The 21,232-nt window shown below is 43.6% G+C and overlaps 1 protein-coding gene across 1 annotated transcript in view; it reads left to right on the top strand.

Annotated features, from left to right (window-relative positions):
• The window catches only part of LOC110956441 (membrane-associated guanylate kinase, WW and PDZ domain-containing protein 1-like), a 102,061-nt gene that overhangs the window by 73,999 nt on the left and 6,830 nt on the right, over positions 1-21,232 (top strand). Inside the window, 9 exon segments of the mRNA XM_051950056.1 lie at positions 679-801; positions 1,839-2,024; positions 2,249-2,860; positions 9,816-9,850; positions 12,580-12,835; positions 15,077-15,168; positions 16,023-16,218; positions 16,346-16,648; positions 20,141-20,344. Of these exon segments, the coding sequence (XP_051806016.1) occupies positions 679-801; positions 1,839-2,024; positions 2,249-2,860; positions 9,816-9,850; positions 12,580-12,835; positions 15,077-15,168; positions 16,023-16,218; positions 16,346-16,648; positions 20,141-20,344 (2,007 nt within the window).

The following is a 21,232-nucleotide window of genomic DNA, read 5'->3' as shown; positions in this document are numbered from 1 at the left end:
AAGCCGGCTTCAGCACCACAGTAACTTAGAAATAGGTGTATATGAATCTATTACAGCTCATTGCAAACAGAAACGGTTAATAACTAATCCAGCCTTCTTTGTCGGTGCCAGTTTGACCAAATGTAGACAAACACAGGCTACAAGACTAAGACTCAAGTTGCAGCCAACAGCTCTTTCACTGACTGCATGGCAAGTTCCTCTTTACGTATCCAAAATCCCACAAAATATGACAACCGTGCCTCCAAAATTTGCTCGATTCAAGTCCAAGAATAACAGGTGCGACAACATCAATTAATATGAATATTTAGCATCTTTTCCCACAGTTCTATCACTCAGCCTGTCTAATTAAAATGATTGGTTCTTATATTCCTGAAATGACTTCAAATTAAACTCAAATTTATTGCCACATTATAATCGCTGACTTTAGATAAAGATATTTCTAAACAACATTAAGAAAAGTAGCACATGTAGACCAAATAAACCCCAGTAGACTCTGAGAAATGTAAAGCTGACAACAATCGAGGTGCAAAAACAACTATGTCTAGTATTTGCTTAAAGCTCTGTGTTTGTACGTGTGTTGCTGTTCAGTGTTTATATGTGTGCATGTATGCAGCATGTAAATACATCTTTGTGTGTAGTGTGTGTGGATTAACGAAGGGGATGGTTGTGTCTGTACAGAGTGGATAGAGGAGCACTCCTCAGCTGCAGCTCCACTGGCAAACTATGCTCCAAACCACCTGGAGACCTACAGGGACCCCCAAATCCCACCAACTCTACCTCCCGGCCCTGCAGGAGTCAAACGTAAATCTTTATGCTCATCGTCTTTGTGTATATTTCATTGCTACAACTTGATTTTTTTTCCCGTTCTGTGTTCTTGACAGGAGCCCAAACCGAAACAGGAAAATATCAGAAGCAATTACAATGTCATGCTGACAGTTTTTTTTATCTGTGTTCTGGAGGAAAATGTTTGCATACAGTTTATTGACGTGACATTTGAATAGGACACCAGTGATTTTGGAAATTATTTTTTGTGACAAGTGAAAAGCGAAGACATGCAGAGCAAATATTGCTCGACATATCTGACTGTCTAAAGCCCTATTCACCCAGATCTAGCATTACCTCGGGACCTCGTGCAATTTAGAAATTATGAGGTTTTGCTCCTCTGATGGATTAAAGCTTGATCTTCCTGTGAATAGGTCTCTGTGCTGTGTAGCTACATGAGCCTCCTGAATTGGCACCCAAAATGCAATCCAAGCTTTCATCTATTGTTATCAGTACAGCCTCCACAATTCTTGAGCAGCAAAGGCAGAAGAAAGGTGCCGAGATAACAAAAAAGCCTTGCAAAAAAGCAAAAAAACAAAACACACCAAAGCACGGAGATGCTGATTCACACAGGACTAATATCATCACAGGATCTCTGTGTTTGGCAGAATATGATAATTTGGAGTGGAATTTTCCCTTTACAAATTACGGATGTGGTACATTTGCTGGGGATTTGCAATTATTACAAATTACTAAGGTCCCCAGGTAAGATTAATCCTCTGTAAATAGGCCTGAAGCTGTCCCATGTATCAGCAAAACAACAACCAGGCAACAAACAATCTGTCAACTCTTTCATTTAATGCCACAGCAGATCTTAATGATGCTGAGACCATTAGAAGAATCAGCATTTATTAAATCCCAGCCTTGCTCTCTCTGTCAACTCACAAGAATGCTGCAGTCCTATTTGAGAGGCAAAATTAGCGCTGTGCCTCGCCAGAAGTGATTCAAATATGTTCTGTGTAACATAGTATGTAGATGAACACAAACATCAGAGTTGTTTCATTGGTACTCTGCAGGGGGGAAGCCTTTCTTCACAAGAAACCCAGCAGAGCTGAAAGGAACCTTCATCAACACGAAGCTGAAGAAAAGCCGTCGTGGCTTCGGTTTCACTGTGGTCGGAGGTGACGAGCCTGATGAATTCCTGCAGATCAAAAGTCTGGTGCTGGATGGGCCTGCAGCTGTGGATGGCAAGATGGAGACAGGTGCAGTACACAGCCACCATCCACAGGGGGCACTGTTCTCTTTCAACAACACACCCTGCTCTTGTTTCAGTGCAGATATTCCTTTTCTCTGAGATGTCACCATCGCACAACTGTGACTAATGCCAACCATATCAGACTATTTAACATGAATTTGACCTGATAGGTGTTTTTAATTGCGTAAATGACAGATGTAACTAACAGTGTGATTTTCCCTTTTTTTGCAGGGGATGTGATAGTCAGTGTGAATGACACCATTGTGCTGGGATACACCCACGCTCAGGTGGTGAAGATCTTCCAATCCATCCCCATCGGCTCCATGGTGGACCTGGCCTTGTGCCGTGGCTACCCACTGCCCTTTGACCCCGACGACCCAAACACCAGCCTGGTGACCTCAGTGGCCATCTTGGACAAGGAGCCCATCATCGTCAACGGACAAGAGACGTTTGACTCGCCTTCCAACCAGGCCGGACCTATTAACGGCATGCGTGAGCCTCGGCCGCACAGCCCCTCAGCTGAGGTGGCATCCAACGGCTCACACGGGTACTCCAGCGACGTGGTCACCCTGGCCTCTTCCATCGCCACCCAGCCCGAGCTGATCACCATCCATATGGAGAAAGGTGACAAAGGTTTCGGCTTCACCATTGCTGACAGCCTGACAGGAGGAGGGCAGAGGGTCAAGCAGATAGTGGACTATCCTCGGTGCCGTGGCCTAAAAGAGGGGGACATTCTGATGGAGGTGAACAAGAGAAACGTCCAAAACATGAGTCACAACCAGGTGGTGGACCTGCTGAGCAAATGTCCCAGAGGCAGCGAGGTCACGATGCTGGTGCAAAGAGGTATGTGTTACATTTGATGTCAGATATTTTTCTGCAGGGGTGGATAAATGGCTGCCGAAACTGAAGTTTTGACACGAAAGGCTGAGAGATCAAATGCACAAAAGAATGCACGGTTGTCTGTTCAGCAGACAACAGCTTGAAGAGTTGGCACTGAAAAAAAGTGACATAATGAAAACGCAGGAGAGGAAAGTGAGGGAGAGAGTGGGTGGTGGGTTGAAAATGCTCGGACTGGATGGGATGACATGAGGAGAGGTAAAGAGACGATGGGATGAGTTAGAATAGCAGTGGATGAGCAGATGAATGTGGGAAGGAGTGGGAGGAATGAGGGGTGAGGAGAGAAGGAGCACATTCGGTCAAGGGCTTGTATATCGGAGACTTTGTTGGTCTTTATGTTTACTATGTTGCGTTTATAAGACGCTGAGCATTGTGCAGAGCAGGACTGTTTATTGTCTTTTGTATATTATCCAAATTACAATTCTAGAATGAATAAGTGAGTAGGTTGTATGGCCTGTGTTCATGGATTGAATGATTTTGAGTAAAATGCCTTATATTATAAGTTATTTTTACTTTTGCTAATGTAGCTTCACATTATTTAAGTGTTTTTTTGTTTTTTTTTGGGGGGGGGGGGGGGGTTTAGCAATGGATGCTACTTTAGTGCATTTCTCTGCCTGCTCACTCCCACTCATATTCCTACATACCACTCTTTTGGCCTGAAATGACCCGGAGGTGAGTGATTTTCTCATTGAAATGTCAAAAAACAAATTGTATGCCAGAGTGTAAAGTATCCATGCAGACACCAAATGACATTTGAGGTCCCTCATTTGTGTCCAGTCCTTATTGTTGTTAAATTGTCATTTGTGTTAGCTGACCCGGATCTGTATTGGTGGCAGGTTGAGATATGCACCCACATCAATTATGTCCTCTAATGAGCTGACCTTGTGCACTGCTGCTGGAATAACGCTGCTGTATTGTGTTAAATGTCAGCATCATTATGGGCCCGTGAATGTGAAGGAGAATAATACGGATGCAAGGCAGCATTCCTGCTGCCGGAGCAAAGAGGCAGAGGTACAAAGAGAGGGACTAAAGGAGAGGGGAAAAGGTAAGGAGGCTGCAGGCAGTCAGTGGGGTAGGTAGGGTAACTGACAGCAGCGTAGATTTCCCCTCTTTGCTCTGACACCAGCCTGTCTGTCTTACTGTAGGTTCAAGTGAGTGACCCGGTGAGAAACTACACACCCACAGACAACCGGAGGGCAGTGGTATTTAGATGAAAAAAGCTGCTGTCTCTATGGTTTGTAGGGCAGAGCATTGCTTTCAGTTTGAATGGTGAGATACAAAATAATTTTATCGCATATTTTACTCTTGGAGGTATAAAATATGTAGAGATGTTGTGCTGTTGTCCTATACAACATTTTGAAAGAGGCCAGATGTCATCGAGAAGCAATAATGAGCAGCAGTAAAAGAACTTTGCTAATAAGAAACATTTTATGCCAGTTTTAAGTGATTGTTGACACAATATATACTGAGATGAACATTGTAAAATCTGTGAGCCTTGAACCAAAACAGTGATCCGTGTGACATGTTCACAGCAACCGATTTGGAGCTTTGGAGATTGCAGCAAAATTCAGACAGTGTTGAAAGTTTACTACTAAATTCTCCTAAATTGTCACACCTGTATACCAAAAAAAATCTGATATAAATGATGCAAATTAGGCTGACCAATGCAACGTTTTGAAATTAATCACACAATCTGAGATGCCTCAAAGGGATATTGTGCAGTCTGACATAGATCACAGCCAAGATTTTATTAGACCTATAGATGCTCTGACATGCAGTAAACTGTATAGTGCAAAGACACCTCTAGTTGCTCAACGGAAAATTTAATTTGCTGTCATTTGTCAGGCAAAAATGTCAAAAAGTCACTAGTTCAATCTTCCAAAATTGAGGGTTTGCTTCCTCATCCTTCTTCTAAATGGAATATCTTTTGGCTTTTGACTGGTGGGCGGACAAAGCAATATAATAATGTCACCCTGTGTTCCGGAAAATAACACGTGATACCAGTTTCAACATTTTGTTGACTGCTTTTATCAATGAATCTAAAATATGCACGACCGATTAATTAGTTACAACAATAGCCATTAGCTGCAGCTACACTCGATAATAATGGCTCTTGGGGCTGAGATTTGTGCGCGGTTTTCTGTCGGAGAATGATGCCGTGACCTTTCAAGTGATCGCTAGCAGCTAGCGCATAATTGTTCACAAACAACGGTTACGGAGGCTAAAAGGAGCGAGATAAGAGGAAAGTAGAGGATGAGAAATAGGAGAGCCGGGGATCATGTTTTGAGAAAGTGGAGGTGGAGGATTAGAAGGAAGAGAGTGTGAGATTTGCTGAGCAGCGCTGGAAGTTCAGCGAGAGGAGCGTATATGAGGGGATTGGTTTTAGAGATGTACAGGCGGAGGAGAGGAGGAGGAGGAGGAACAAGGTGGACTTCAGCTAGAGGAAAAGAAGAAGCCTTAATCTGTTCATCTGTGACTCATCAATCTGCACTGTCTGACTCAGTCAGTTTTTTGAGAGAGGGCGCAAAGCACAAGGTCAGAACGTCACAACAATTTTTCACCAGGATTTGTTTTCTCTCAAACATGACTGCTATTTTATTTTTACCGCTGCAACTCTTATATTCCAGTTTTGAATAGTTTTTTTTTTCCCACAGAAGTTTTATTTATGCAAAATATTCTGTGATAAAATATTATTCATAAAGCATGACAAAATGCGAGCAAAACAAAACTGAACACAACATAGTTTAGGTGATTTTTCTAAGATTGCGATTGAGTCATCTGCGTTATCAGATGTGCACAACAAAGTCAGAAAAGCATCTTTTGTGATACTACACCAGTTTATCGTTATCTCTCTGAAGCAGCATCACTCTGAACTGAAGAGTGTCAGAGTTCTTTGCTGGTGGCTAATCTCAGTTAGATACGCGGTGAGCTCAGGAACTTCACAAATAGAAACACTCCTATGTGTTTTGTCACTAAGCATTTGCGGTAGTTTTGTTGTGCTGCTTGTAGTGCATTCTGCATTACATTCCTGCGATGAGAAAACAGTGCATCTGAAATGAACAGCAGAGGCACATTTTGGTTTTTAGATTTATCAACAAGTGGTCTGTCCAGTGGGAAAATGTGGTTCTCGAACATGCAGAGGAAAGGAGAAATTCAACACGTGGTGTAGTTACAGTTGATAAAAGAAAAAAAAACACCGTCTGTCTTCAAACCAGATGGGAAATAATGTGTTTTTGTAGCATTTACACCTGTCGAGATCAAACACAAAGGGCTTAACCCTCATCTGACAAATGTGGAGTGAACCAGAATGTTTAAAGCAAACATGATGTGCAGTGATGTGTTTATCATTTAGCAATACTGCTCATGTTAAAAATACCTGCTTAAAATACCTATTATTACTTTAAGGTTCTGTCTTGGAAATGTTATTTTCCAATAAAATTTTCAAGATAACATCTGGTGTTCTCACCCACAGGATCCTCCCCTGTAAAGGAGGCCAGGCCAGCTATGATTCCTTCGTCTTGTCTTCCCATCGTTGTTGCCATGACAATCGTGCACAGTGCTCTTGTCCCCCGAGTAACAGAGAGAAAGAAGAGAGAAAATGAAAAGACAGAAAGAAGGGAAATAAAATATAGAGGAAATGGGAAAAGGAATGAAATATGGTGATAAGAGATGCAGAAGAGAAGGGAGACAATATAATTTAGAGTAGATGAAGAGACAGGACCACCGGATAATGGGACAGTCTCATAAGTAGAGCAAGGACAAATGTTTACAGGTTTGGCGCTACAAAAGAGAGCATTACTCATGTTGTACACCCTCTAACAATGTATATAGAAAACGTGGAGGAAGGCCCATTCGCTCACTCTGTGTGGGCTTTGCTTAGACCCACCAAGGCCACAGTTTCAGCAGCGTATTGAAATAGTCAGCCATTCACTGTGCTGCAGATTCAGTTTAAAAAGCTCGAGCTTTTTCTGCCGCTGTTACTCCGGGATGAAAGAATGATCCCCCCCCCCACATACATACTTTGTACCCACACAACAATGCCAAGGCGCATGTTTACCTGAAAATTTTTGAACTTGAGCTCCGTTGTTGCTTTTCACTGCTGAAAACTGTTGTTTGCGTGTGTGATTTCTCACTTTTGGATGGTAGTGAAAAATGTTACAGATGGCAAGAGCATTCATTTCAAGGCAAACTGAGATATAAGTAGACCTGACCCACTCCTTCATCACCAGCACTTGTTTGTGCATGCAAATTATCCAAGCTATTCAGCAGACATGCTAATTGCTGTGTGCTTACATTGGTGATTTACACTGAATATATTCTCATAGGGCCTCCATATGTGTATCTTTAGAGCCTTTAGTGTTGATCAGTAATTACCTCATTGCCGTCTTTACTTGTGATTCTGCAAGCTATACATACTCCACTGTCTACTGTAAAAGATGGAGGGGAAGCAGCCTTCTCCACATGGATGCATAGAGCCAGTTTAGGTCACCAAACAATTGACAAGCTCACTTTTACTCCCAGTTTGTTTGCTTCCATTCTCATTTGAATAATAGAGCACGCTGTCTTAGTCATGCTGGGTTGCCTCAGTAATAATACAATCAGACCTTTGAAGTCTTAAGTAAATGAAGCCACATTTATATGTGGGGTATTGAGCAGAGCTTAACTGTCATTCAGCAGCTTCAGCAGAGTAAAAAATATTATTATGGAACTGGTGCACATTGTAACAACTGTACCTCTTTGCATCGGTGTGCGCCTCTGCATTCTACCAAGTGTTTGTGCTCTGTGCATAAATAAAAGTCCGCCTTCTTGCATACCTGCCGTGCTGATGTTACATATGTATGGCATGCATGCATTTATGGATGCTTCTCTAGAGCTGCATGTGTGCAGCAACATGCAACTCCCATATTTCTTTCACTGAGCTTTAGCGCCTCATAATTGTTACATTGAGGCAGATTCAATCAGCTCTGAATTACTTGGAGACATCAGCATCACAATGCCAGAGTAAAGTTAAGCAGATTTAAAGACCGCATCGCCGCATGAAGATGCATTCACACCGTGCAGCATGTAAATCGAATGTTCTAGCTGGCACAAGCTGCAGTAGAGGAATTTAGAATTGGGGTCCCTCAAATCTTTATTCCCCTTTAGTTCCATGCTCGAATTTTCTAACCGTATGGCCACAGGTAAATCCCACTTTTATACGCTTAATGCTAATTAATGCTGACCTCGTTGCCAGTTTGCAGATTTTCAGAGGATGTTTAAAGTTAAGGGGTTTCTGTTGACCTTCCAGACTGTGCAGCTGACACCTTAAGGGTCGCATAGCCTGCTGTTGAAACAATCACTGACACCTGACCTTGTGATTCAAGTCCTCCCTCTGTCAGACACACCCACAAATACGTGCGCAATCCCTTAGAGCCCAAAAAAAAAACATTCTTCAGCACGTCAGCAGCTGAGATGTTCCGCTTGCTCCAGTAACTGGCACCCCATAATCTGAGCGAGAGAGAGAGAGAAAATAGGGATAAATTATGAATCGTGTAGAGAGAGGGGCTTTGCAGCAACAGAGAGTTTTAACATTTAATGATTTTTTTGCCAATGCAGCAGAAAGAGCCTAAGATGGATGCTTGCATGTTGTTGCATGCTGTTGTGTCACTGGAGCCTTCCATTAATACTCACAGTACACGCTGGGCATCAGATCTATCAGGAGACAGCACTTTTTTTTTTACTGGCCTCAAAAGCAGGAATGAAGGAGAAAGAAGTTGTGCTGGATCAAAGGTGTACAATTTATATAAATGTGATGTGCTGCTACTACTGTACACAGAACTATTGCCTTGGCAACAGCAACTCCTTGTCCCCATCCTGCTTCCCGCCGTTCATGCATTCATTTGTCTATTTTCGTCTCAATACGTTGTGCTGTAATGAGTGGCAGGGAAAAGGAGCTCCGGGAAGGCAAATGAGTTTTCTTGGAAAACCATGCATGAAGCTGTGTTTGGGCTAAATAATCAGGTGAATAGGTCGGTATTAATATGTTTGAGTTAAACGAACCTAGACGGGGAATGACGGTTGGAATGTGATGTGAAAAAGTGTGGATGCACGTTATCCCTACACTGGTATTCTGTGAAACATCTCCCCTGACAAGTGGCTCCAAGTATTAATATTTCATTAGCACAAATGAGATTGATCTTCTTAGTGACTCTCTACACTAAGTTAACTGGTACACGAGAGAGAGAGGGAGAGAGAGAGGGAGAGAGGCACAGTAAGTCATGGTGCACGGAGGAAGGGGGAGGGAACGAGAGAAAAAAAAAGGCAGAGAGAGAAGATGAGCTTCGCAATGTAAGCCTTGAGCAAAGCAGTGGAGTTGAGAGGAGAGGAAACAGCTCTGTAGTTACTCATAAGATGTGTATAGTAAGGCAGCAGCTCAGGCTCTACTTTAATATGATGCTCAAACTGCTGAGCTCCTTCAATGTGGGTAATAGCTGAGAATCTGCCGGGGGAGCTTGTGCTGGAAGACAGCTGGCGAGCGGACTCGGGGAGGGGATCTGTTTGTGGGGGACCTGTAGCTTGCACCGGCCGATGCTGCAGCATCGGTCAGCCCGTCTGATGCAGATAGATCAGTAGCTCCTCATCTAATAGCACGGGTGAGAGCGCTGAGCGGAGCGGGATACAGGCTCAGGGGGAGGAGATCACTTAGATTAGTGAGCAGCCTAGCGCAGTGTGTTGCTCTGGAAGAGAAAGCAACAGAGAGGGGGAGGAAGAGGAGAGACGGACCCGGGCAAGTTGCGCTCTGCTCTGCAGCAGGAACCAGGGGTTCATCCGCTTGTCCTGGGGAGTTTTTGATCAGAGGGGACAAGGGGAGAGCACCGCAGGTCATTAATGCTCTCTCTGTCTCTCTGCCGATGTTTTGCAGGAGTGGTGCCAGCCAAGAGGAGTCCAAAGCTGGTGGTGAGTACTATGATCTTCAGCTCTCTTCCATGTGTGTGTGTGTGTTTGTGTGCTTGTGTGTGTGTGTGTGTGTGTGTGTGTGTGTGTGTGTGTGTGGTGTGTGTGTGTGTGTGTGTGTGTGTGTGTGTGTGTGTGTGTGTGTGTGTGTGTGTGTGTGTGTGTGTGTGTGTGTGTGTGCATTTCCTTGCGCTTCCTCCTGACTAAAGGGAGTGCTATTTAAAGAACAAAAGAAACAGACACATATCTAACTCTTGCTCTACTGTTCTGCACCCAGAGCTTCAGAAATATTCTTTTTTTTCATCATTCCTCTTCACTTCTCTTTTCTCAGGCTGCCACTTGCTACATGCTGCTATCTGTCATAGTTTCTCTTTGCCTTTCTTGCCTCTGTGTTTCATATCCTCTCGCTGTCTCTCTTCATCCCTCTGCTGCTGCCATGCTGCCGTTCTGTGACTGATTAAGAATAGCTTAGGCAGAACAGTGCAACAGTGACCAGCTGTTGGGGAGGGCAGATATCTGAAGGAAGATGGGAGAAAGAGGCACGAAGAAAGGATGGAAAAAAGGGATGGGCATGAGGGAGGCAGGGGGAGGACCAGCATGGAAATGGTTTGACCCACAGCGGTGAATCACTATGATAGCCCACAGATACAGTGAGAGCACAGAGGCTGAGAGACAGGGAGAAGAGGGCAATGATGCCGGAGCAAGCCGAGAGCAAAGAAGAGGGGAATTTGGGGGAAGCTGGACGAGAGATTGCACCAGGTTGCAATCTGGCTCATAGATGTGATTGATAAGAATGATGGAGAAAAGAGGGGAGAAAGACAAGTTCAGTGAGCAACGTGAGGCTTTTTCAGGGGACAGCGCAGTTATTCAGGAGTTTAAAGAGCAAACGCCTCCTCATTTTTACGACTCATCTCAACCTGATAAAAAATCAATACAGGCTCACAGGAGATGCCGGTGTAGCTTTAAATTGCTGTCACCCTATTTCACCCCTGGAGAGCCACCGAGTTACAGCAGAGGGTTGTTTCCTTCAGACAGACGCATTCAAGGTCAGTGACGGGTTCAATTCTCACCACTTGAGTGGAAGAAAACCTCGTCTCGTGTCACTTAATCGACATTAAAAGCCCTCCCCTCAGCCGGCTGGATATTAGAAGTAGGATTAGCATGGCATGGTGTCCATCATAGCCGTAGGTGTTACCTAGTCAGGTCACATGGCGTGGCGGATGGAGGAGGGGTGGGCGCTGTGAGGGGGTCGAGCGGGACCCATAGTGGCCCTGCCTGACTGTCATTCTGGATTAGCTTTCCGCTGAGGGAAAAGCCAGTTTTCCCTCCTCTGTGTTATGTCAGTGAAATGTCACACTGCATGCGACTTTGTGTCAGCCCAGAACAACCATTTTGCCTCCAGTTCAGAGTCTAAATAGATGCTCACAGTAGACTCCCATATGCGAGAGAGACTGTGCTGTCTCAACTCATTAACTGAGTCCGCAGTGATCAAATGATAAGTCAATTTTGCATGGCTGTTGTCCTCATTAGGAAGCATTACTAGAATTTGACCCGTCATCTCATACAGTGTGGTGAGTGAGAGACAGAGATGGTGCCATAACTTCTCTGCTATTTCATGCACTGGTTTATTATTCATATTAGATAATAAAAATATCCAATCATTTCACTGTCAGTAATTACATTTTCTCAGCCCAGCTAATTTCTTATGAAGTTGTAAAATATTTTGCAATGTTTATCTTTAAATAGTAACATAGTGATATGTACATTTTCTGGCAGTAGAAGGAGTATAGCAGCATATTAAAAAGCTGTAAAATATCATTGTACTCTATATGTCTTCTCTGCAAGCGTTCAGACCCAAAACAGTTAAAACAATTCTAAGGACTTTGTAGATAAGGATGTGTTGCTTGAAGCACAAATGAAATGTGACTCAGGAAGTCCAGTTTGAGTAACAGATCTGAGAATATGAAGCCTTATCCAATTTCAAAACACTGCACATCAGTTTGTAGTACTGTAAAGTTATCATAGCAACAGTTAATCCATCCAGGTAAGCAGAAAAATGGTCAATTAAAAATTAATCTACCATCTAGAATAAGCTTTTTGCTTGATAAGAATTTTGGTGTGTTTTCTCCAAGCAGGGCTTAAGTTTCTCAAGACACAACCAAATGTAGAGTACAAGATTTACGCGGAACATTTTTATTGTGAAAACATTTTTTTTTAATTCATTCCTAAAACATTTAAGTATTTTGACCAATTTCAGTTTCTTTTCCACTGTTAGGACTTTACAATTTGCTTTTACACATTTCTGTTCCAATTGAGACCAACCTTGATTCTGTTTCTGTGCAGAAGACCTTCCGCAATAAACAAAGAATCACGGGATTCATAAAATGCAATATCTTTGTTCATTAAAATTCCCTCATATTTCAAACTGTCTTTGTCTTGCAACCATGGAAACCGAGTCATTTATCCTCACACTCCAGCAGATGTGTTTAGCAAGAGATGCTCTATTGCAATGTCTAAAAAGAATGACCTTGGACATGTTTTTTTGTGTCCTCCATCAACGCTTTTCTCACTGATCTCTTTTGTCCTCTATCTCACCCATATCACTGACTCACTTATCCCTCTTACATTTTTCCCCTCCCTCTCTGCCCTCGATTTCTATCTTCTGTCTATATGTTTATATCCACCCCCTTCCTTTAAACACATACACCTCTCTGTGTTTTCTGTCCACCCAGCACCAGTTAGAGAGAAAAGACAGCCAGAGCAGCTCCCAGCACAGTGTGTGCAGCCATCGCAGCACCCACACCGATTCTCCCAGCCACCCACCCTCTGCCATGCCCAGCGAGGCGGTGGCTCCAACTCCTGCTGCCCCCACCCAGCCTCTGCCAGGCCTGCCCCCTCAGGACCCCGCAGATGGCACCCTCACCCTCCAGAAGAAGCCAGACCCCTTTAAGATCTGGGCACAGTCCAGGAGCATGTACGAGAGTCGACGTGAGTGGAGCTTTTTTCATGTCTAATTTTAGAAATTTGAAAGTTTTGTTGACTGTCGATAATAAACAGTTGGCAATGTTTGTTATCTTTTAGCAATGTTACAGGCATTCTCACCTTCTTTTCTATACCTTCTATCTATGATTTTGAGGTTAGACGCAACATTCGAGATGCAACAGGTTTTAAAAAACAACTGCTAATTGAATCATCAAATCTCTTTGCTTACACCCTGCAAACATCTCTGATTCTTTTTCTTGGAGTCCACTAGCAAACGCACTGCTTTTCATTTATGAACTTACACAGAGTTCATTGTGGTCAGCACATTGAAGTATGTGTAGTTTGCAAAACACTTCTGTGCTTCTTAAGTCGCAGTGGGTGCTCTGACAATCGAAGCCTCTAAGAGAGACGTGTCCTTGAAAACACAAAAGTGTGAACTGATGAGTGTCGTCGTGGTGCACACTGTTATTTTCATCCTCTCTTGCAGGAGAGACTAGCACATCTGTCTGCGTATCTGTCTGCATGTCATCCAGGGGAAAGATAAAGCACCTTTTCTCGAAGTTTAAAAGTCACCACATTTGCGTTATTATCAGCCAAACAGCTTGTGTCATGCTATGTTTAGTTGCTGGAAAACAGAGAAGCCAAAATCCAAAATTGGAACCCCAGAAAGTAGGCGAGTCTCTCTGTAAGACTCCTCCGTATCATTTGCAGTCACGGCCTGTTCTTGCATTCTTTATGGTGAAACACTGTGCAGCTGTCAAAGCACTTACCTCGTTCTAATAGAAGAGCCTGTGAGAACAAGAGAGCCTGTGAGATCGTCCAAAATAACAGGTCCACTCGCCTGTTCTGGCTGAATTACATCTTTCACACCTCCTGTACTTGTACCAGTGGTGATATTAAAGAGGCGTATGGGTGTGTGTATATGCTGTGAAATCCATGTGTGTTGCAAAAAGCTTGCACAGTGATTGTAGAGCTGTGATGTCTACGGCGGGTCTGTTGTGTTCGCTTGTCACACATTTGTGACTGTTCCCAGACAGATATGCGGGTCGCGCACATGCTGTGTATCGCGGTGTTGGTTAATAATCATGGCTGCCTGTGGAATCTAGGACTGCTGCTGATTAAATATTAACTGGGCCTGGAGAGGGCTGCTTTAAGCTGCAGCTGATTGGTATATCTGTTTGATAACCCCAGAAGGAGCTGCAGCCCCTTTTTGATTCGGCGGGGGAGGGAGGAGAGGAGACACAATGAAACAGGGAGGGAGACAAAGAATGACAAAGAGGCCCAGATTCTCTGTCTGTAGTTTTCATATTCGTGTGCATGCTTCCACATATGAGTCCACTCCGCTTGAATTTGTGAGTAGGCGCATTCATGCATTCACTGAGCGCACTGGAAGAGCTCTATTTCAGCGGCAGGACAGTGTGACGGAAAGGTGAGGGTTCGGGAGTTTTGCTTCATGTCACCTGTCGCTTGATGCGGCACACAGCTCTTGCTGGTGGTTTATGCTGAGGTTTGATCACTATAAACACAGGTCAGTGGAGGGTTAATTACAGGTCTAATAGTGGCAGTTAAATTCACACCAGACAAGTGACTGGAGAGCTAAAGCTAATGGGTTCACTACTGGCCTTGCGTGGCAGCCGTGTAGACAGCAGGCGGTGCAGGAAGAAATGGCCTGTGCCTCCTGTGCGTACTGGCCCTGTGGGTTGAACAGACTGGCACCAAATTGCCTGTGTCCTCCTCCACAGTCTGCTCCATCCATGGTGAGATGCTAATGTGTGAGGAGGTGTGTGTGCGTTTGATGGAAGGCAGAAGAGATGCAAGTACATGGGAGGGAGATGCTGCAAATAAATGCATGCAAGAAAGGTTGGGTTGTAAATGAGGGCTAATAATAGGAATCTGCATTGAGTGCATTTTTAGATTGTGGGGCTCTGTGAGTTTGACGACATGATAGCGTGAGACTTTGCAGCCTAGTTTGTGGTCTGCAAGTGAGATCAAGGAGCCGACAAGGCAGAGATGAGGTGAGCAAAGGAGCAGCTGTTGCTCTCATCCTGACACTAGTAGAACACCTTATTGATCAGCGTGTGCACAACTGGATACCTATTTGTGATCATTAGGCAAAACAGGAGAGAGAACCTGTTGATCAGAGCAATAAGCATTCAGTGATTAGCCTACATAGATCCTAATCACTGAGCGGAGCTAACAGATCTGCGGTGGGTCTGGTGGTTGATCTCACTGTTTCTCTTTTTTAAGTGCCAGATTGCCAGGAGCAGGACATTTTCCTTTGGCGGAAGGATACAGGCTTTGGCTTTCGCATCTTGGGTGGAAATGAGCCTGGGGAGCCTGTAAGTACCCCTTCACCTTTGAATCTCATTGATAATTAATTAATAGCAGCAGAATTAAAAGACAAAAGTGTACATGCATACTCACACACAGCAGCTATACCATCTCTGAATGTTCTCTCCCATAAGAGACTCTTTGCTTCGTTACTTTCCTTCTGTTGCTGCCTTTAAACCGGAGCAGCAGAAAGTCTCTCCCTCTCTCTCTCTCTCTCTCTCTCTCTCTCTCTCTCTCTCTCTCTCTCTCTCTCTCTCTAACTGGAACTGTTGCTCTCTGGAGGATCATATAGACAGCTTGTTAAAAGAAGCAAAGGCCTTATCCACCAATCCTTCTAGTTGTGTGCCATATATTTGTCTTAAAGTAGGGAGCAAGAGAGAAGAGAGGAAGGCAGCTATTGAGAAATGGAGGGAAATAAAGTGGCAGCAGACTCCAGGTCTACCCCACAGGAGTTAGTACTTTCTGTTTGTGCCAAAGATGCTGCATGGTATTTTGTGCGCTTGTTTCTGTCAGAGCTGTGTGCACACTCCCACACAGCGCCTAGAGCACACAAGCTTGTCTTTGGCCCCCGTAGGCTGCATTGGCCTTCTTGGTTTCTCCTATGTCAGCCACAGATATCTTTAAGTAACCCAGCAGTAGGCTCTGAAAGGCAGCTGAGATTGATTTATAACAAGGAGAAACTAAGTCACTGCACTCTCTTGTCTAATGGTTTCATTTACTACAGTGCATTTAGAGTAGTTTCATTATTATAAATCTGATGCACTGATGCCGCTAAGTAGACAAATGCAATAAAATGCTATAAATTGCAGCTTAATTCCACAAAAATATTACATAATGCTCTGTGTGTGGTTGCCTTTTCCAGATCTATATAGGACACATAGTGAAGTATGGGGCAGCAGATGAGGACGGGCGCCTGCGGTCGGGCGATGAGCTCATCTGTGTGGACGGCACAGCAGTCGTGGGCAAGTCTCACCAGCTGGTGGTCCAGCTGATGCAGCAGGCAGCCAAACAGGGCCATGTCAACCTCACTGTGAGACGAAAGACCCCAGGATACGGAGGTGATGAGAGTTTTATGTCAAATTTGTGCACGTCTATGTGTCACACAGTGTCACATGCATGTTATGTAAATCTATCACACGCTGAAGATCGTCAGGTTTGTCTGATCATCATCCTCCTTATCCGCAGTGTCCAAAGGAGAAGGTGACGTTCCTCCGTCGCCAGCCTCCTCCCATCACAGCAGCACCCAGGCACCCAGTCTGACGGAGGGTAAGCGGACCCCCCAAGGGAGCCAGAACTCGCTCAACACCGTCAGTTCCGGCAGCGGATCGACCAGCGGTATAGGCAGTGGCGGTGGAGGTGGCAGTGGAAGTGCGGTGGTGCCCGCCTCCCTGCAGCCCTACGATGTGGAGATCCAGCGAGGAGAGAACGAGGGATTCGGCTTCGTCATCGTGTCGTCAGTTTCCAGGCCCGACGCCGGCACCACCTTCGGTAAGTGAGGCAGACTGCGCTGGAGCGAGTTGAGACTGACAGGAGCGTGAGTTGAGTTTGACAGGAGAATTTGTTTTGTTTAGTATGGACTGACTCTGTTTGACTTCAAAAAACATAGCATGGCTCAATTTAGACCTTAATCTGATTCAGCAGTTTGATTGTTTGGGAATTTGTGACTTGAATTGGTGCATGTTATGTGAAAAGAGTCTTTCTGAAGATCGTTATTGTCTTTCTCTGTGATTAATCTACTCCATGGCTGTGAGCAGCATGCACAAATAACTTCACAGATAACATAACAGATCTGTATTTTGGTCTCAAAGCAACATTCTTCAAAGGTCGGCACATGGCAATGACAACAATACTTCACACGTTTGCATTACACATTTATTTGATAGACATTCTGCAGGAAATATAAGATCTTTGGAATTTAGGAATTGAGCACCTATTTCACGATGATACCGTTATACCGTACCTCAGCACAGTCACACTAAGATACAGAAACACTGTGTGCCTGCCCATCACAAGAAAGATAACATTTCATTTACACACGACTAAATTTAATGCTTTTTAAGCTTTTCAGGGCTCATATCCAGAACAGATTGTCTTATCTCCAAAACCTGAAAGTTGGTTCATGAAACAGCTTTCGTCTCCAAAAGCAGACATCCAGCAAAGAGTCGTGTCCAGGGAAAGTATGAAAGCACCACAGAGTTAAATGATTGATGTCGTCTCCTGGCAGAATTACCATATTTTAGCAAATAGTCCTTCGTGAGTTTTGTCTGCTTATGAATGGCAGGGGAGTGGTGTTTGACAGGAGTGAGCTGAATGCCACAGACAGGTCACAGACCTGCTACCATGAGCTTGAGGATATTAAAACTCTACATATGCAGATCACATTCCCTCAGGATCAGACTGGCTGCAACTTTATCACAAACACCATCATCACAGATTCATGCCATACACCAGTTCATTCAGAATGTAATTGCAGTACAGTCCACAGCTGTCTGTACCATTTATGTATCACAGCAAAGCAGCAGAATTGCAAGTATTAAAGTTGCTCAGGCATTGATGACGAATTTTAGATGTCGTCCTTGAACAAATTTGGTATTAACCTCTCTGAGTGATGAATTTCCAGCACGAATGTCATAGCAAGGTCCCTTGTGTACTTAGCCATTATGATGATGTACTGTGGTGTGTCATAGGCGAAACGCAAGAATGGATGATGTGTTCGCCATACTGTCTGCCCAGGGAAAATTTCATTGATCCCATGGGCTAATGGTGTTGCTCTGCAAAATGCAACACAAGAATTAATGTGTAATTTATAATGACACCTGTGACAGTCAACAACCTTGTCTAAACGTCTTCTAGCCTTCTGCGGTTCCTGTTTTTGCTGCTCCCTCGCTGTGCTCCCCTTCTCCCTGCTCCCCTCTTTAGAGGATGAGATGAATAGACTTTGGGTTAGGATCATGCTTTAGCATCCTGCACTCACTCTCCTCGTGGATTCTAACTATGTAGGACATAAGCTGAAATCTGACGGAGGAATGCGTAGGCCTATTACTAAAAAAACACACATGGCGTGACCTTGCTCTGAGGATTCTTCCAGGAGCGCTGTATGTTTTTTTTCAGTCCTGGTAAAAAACAAAGCAGTTTCAGCTGATTCAATTCCCTACACATCAGGGATACATAAACCATTCTGCTCCCGTCCGGCAGTACCCATCCCCCTCTCGTTCCCTCCCACCGTGACCTGGGGTTGGTGTTGTGCTTAGCAGATTGAGCATTAAATCCTCGCCACACCCCGTAATGTTCCATATCTCATTATTTAGATAGAGCGACAGGATACAAGTGCATTTTTCAATCAAGACAGAGGAAGGGTAACTGTGAAGTAAGGTGATGTAATAAATATGGATGCTGCCAAAAATACTGGTTGGAGGGGGGCGAGTGGAGGGAGGAGCAGAGATAAAGGGACCATGGTGGAGGGAGGGTGAGGAGAACTGAAGATCCCCAGGGTCTGTTCAGAGCTTCTGTGTATACAAGATGTGCAGTTCTGAATGCTGTCACTCTGGTGCAGCTTGTATTTCTTGCAGCGTTTGCACTGACTGCATGATTAGTGTCACATATAAGTTACAAGGATGCACAGCTCACCTCAGAATTCTTATCATTTTTAATTTTCCTCCACGCTCATTGATCCCAGACAGGTTAGGTGTTTGGGGGGAAATAGCGATGCTTTGACCAGTGATTCACATAATTTACATCCCCTCGATTAACACATCACACTACGGGGCCAGAGGACATCTTCTGCATTTTTCCGAAGCAGCCATCAATTTTTTTGAACATCACAATGTTTTCCTCCTCTTTTACAGGACATGTAGTATTTTGCATGCTAAAATGCAACATGCTAAAATATGCACACAACTTAGGCTCGTTCCATTTCAAATCATCAAATTTCAAATCATAAAGTTGACGATCTATTAATTGCCTGCATTTTTTCTAACATAAAATGTGTATATTACTAAGAAATCTGTAGAATTGTCTACGGCGGGTAGACAAAAATCTGTAGATATATCAAATACTTTCTTGAAAAATTCCCCTTTAGTGTATGAACTGTTTTTAAATGATGATATCTCAAGAAGCATTACAGATAAAAATGTAAACTTTTCACATTTTTTTTCTCATCATGACATTGATACTGAATCTGCAATATTGGACAAGTAGATCAAATATTCTATGATTATTGGTAAATTGAAGCATAAAAAACTTGTCATACTTGCTCAATCAGTTATGAAAGTTCAACAAAGACAACTTTTTGTTCCCATATCTGTGAATATTTCATATTAGGAAGTATTTGATATGTTTTTCGTGTATTTTTGTGACATGCAACTACATATGGTTCAGAAAATATTGCAATTGGTCTTTTGTAAAACCAATATTTTTGTTAATGTATGCTCAAAGATGGGACCTTTTAATGTGCTTTTGCATATTTCATCTCACCCATGAAAAGAGATTTTTTTTATCTATTTGTTTAATATTAAAAATAACTGAACGTTTTCTTTGTTAGTTTTTGAGTCACAGATAACCTCAAATTTCAATGTGGGGAAAAAATGTGCTCAAAGTTGGTTGACAGGCGATTTAAAAAATATCTGGAAAGCACTTGACATATCAATCTAAAATTTTGCACATGCTATTTTTTAATATTTATAGTTTATGATAAAAAAAAAGTTTAAGTCGGATCAGACATGGTCGAGCAGAAGGCCCCTGATGATTTGAGATGGAACGACCCCTTTTTGACTTTCTTTGGGTGAATTGGGATGTGCCGATTTGGATAATTAACCTTCCTTCTTCTTTCTTTCTTTCTTTCTCCACATTTTCTTTCTCTTCCCCCCTTTTTATAAAATCTAAACCAATATAACCAATCACAACACAATAAAAACAATCCTTTCCACGCACTATTCTAAAATGCAATATATACGCACAAACAAACATGTATTAACACAAAAGCTGGAAATGCTTGTGTGGCCATGCCCCACAAAATAGGACGCATCATCGAGGGCAGCCCGGCGGACCGCTGCGGAAAGCTGAAAGTCGGGGACCGAATATTGGCTGTGAACGGCTGCTCCATCACCAACAAGTCACACTCGGACATCGTCAACCTGATCAAGGAAGCCGGGAACACAGTCTCACTCAGGATCATCCCGGGTGATGGTAAGGCTCTTAGCTTCCAGCCTCACAATGGCTGTTTCAGAAGGCAGCATGTTATATCTTATTCATGGATGTAGTGGAAGGCGAAGGGTGCTGATGCTCTTCACAGGCAAGAGCACTTTTCATCAGGGTGTGACCCCTTGCATCTCTGAAAGTGACTCACCGAGTAGGAGGAAGGTGAAAGTGCCCCAGAAAGTACTGTACCTCACTTCCTCTCTCTGTAGTTTTTGTTTATTTTATTTGCTGGATGTGTTGTCAGTTTGAAAGGATTAAAAACACTGCTCACATTTAATCAAGTGCTTCCTGCTGGTGTTAATCTCTTCAGCTTAGCCTAGAAAAGGAAATGGAACTGCATAATGTCATCTCAGCATAAGCAGTTTGTGACCCGTCTACAGTTTGGGTAAAACATGCCGAGAGCTGAAAGGAAGGTGTTTGTTACCATCGGAGCCACTGGTCAACCAACAAAGACACTGAGCAGAGTGGAGCTGCGAAACCCTCGCACAGACATAAAATGAGGCTTAATTAAGACTGGAGGTGGGAAAAAAAAACCTCCCACACGCACATGTTCACCAGCTCACAGGCTTGTGCATGTAGCAGCACGATGCAAAGTTTTATTGGTGCAAAGTGTGGCTTCAGCAAACTGTTCACCTCAGAGAGACAGAGAGGTGGCCGTGAGGAAGTCATATTTCTTCTGGTAATGAGGGAAGAGTGAGTAAGGAGCCCGAGACGAATGAGTCAGGCTGATGTTCCTGCTAAACACAGACAGAGCAGTGCTCCTGCCACGGTCACTGGAAACTAATATGCAGTTCTGTTTTACTGCTGGTGAAGAGAATTAAACAAAGGCAATAAAAGGCAGTCACTCTTGTTTTTTTTTCCCTCCTGGAATTACAG

This window comes from Acanthochromis polyacanthus, chromosome 6, assembly GCF_021347895.1.
Source record: "Acanthochromis polyacanthus isolate Apoly-LR-REF ecotype Palm Island chromosome 6, KAUST_Apoly_ChrSc, whole genome shotgun sequence".
NCBI lineage: Eukaryota > Metazoa > Chordata > Actinopteri > Pomacentridae > Acanthochromis > Acanthochromis polyacanthus.
Note: the sequence above shows the minus strand (reverse complement) of the source record. Positions and strands in the feature narration are given on the sequence as shown.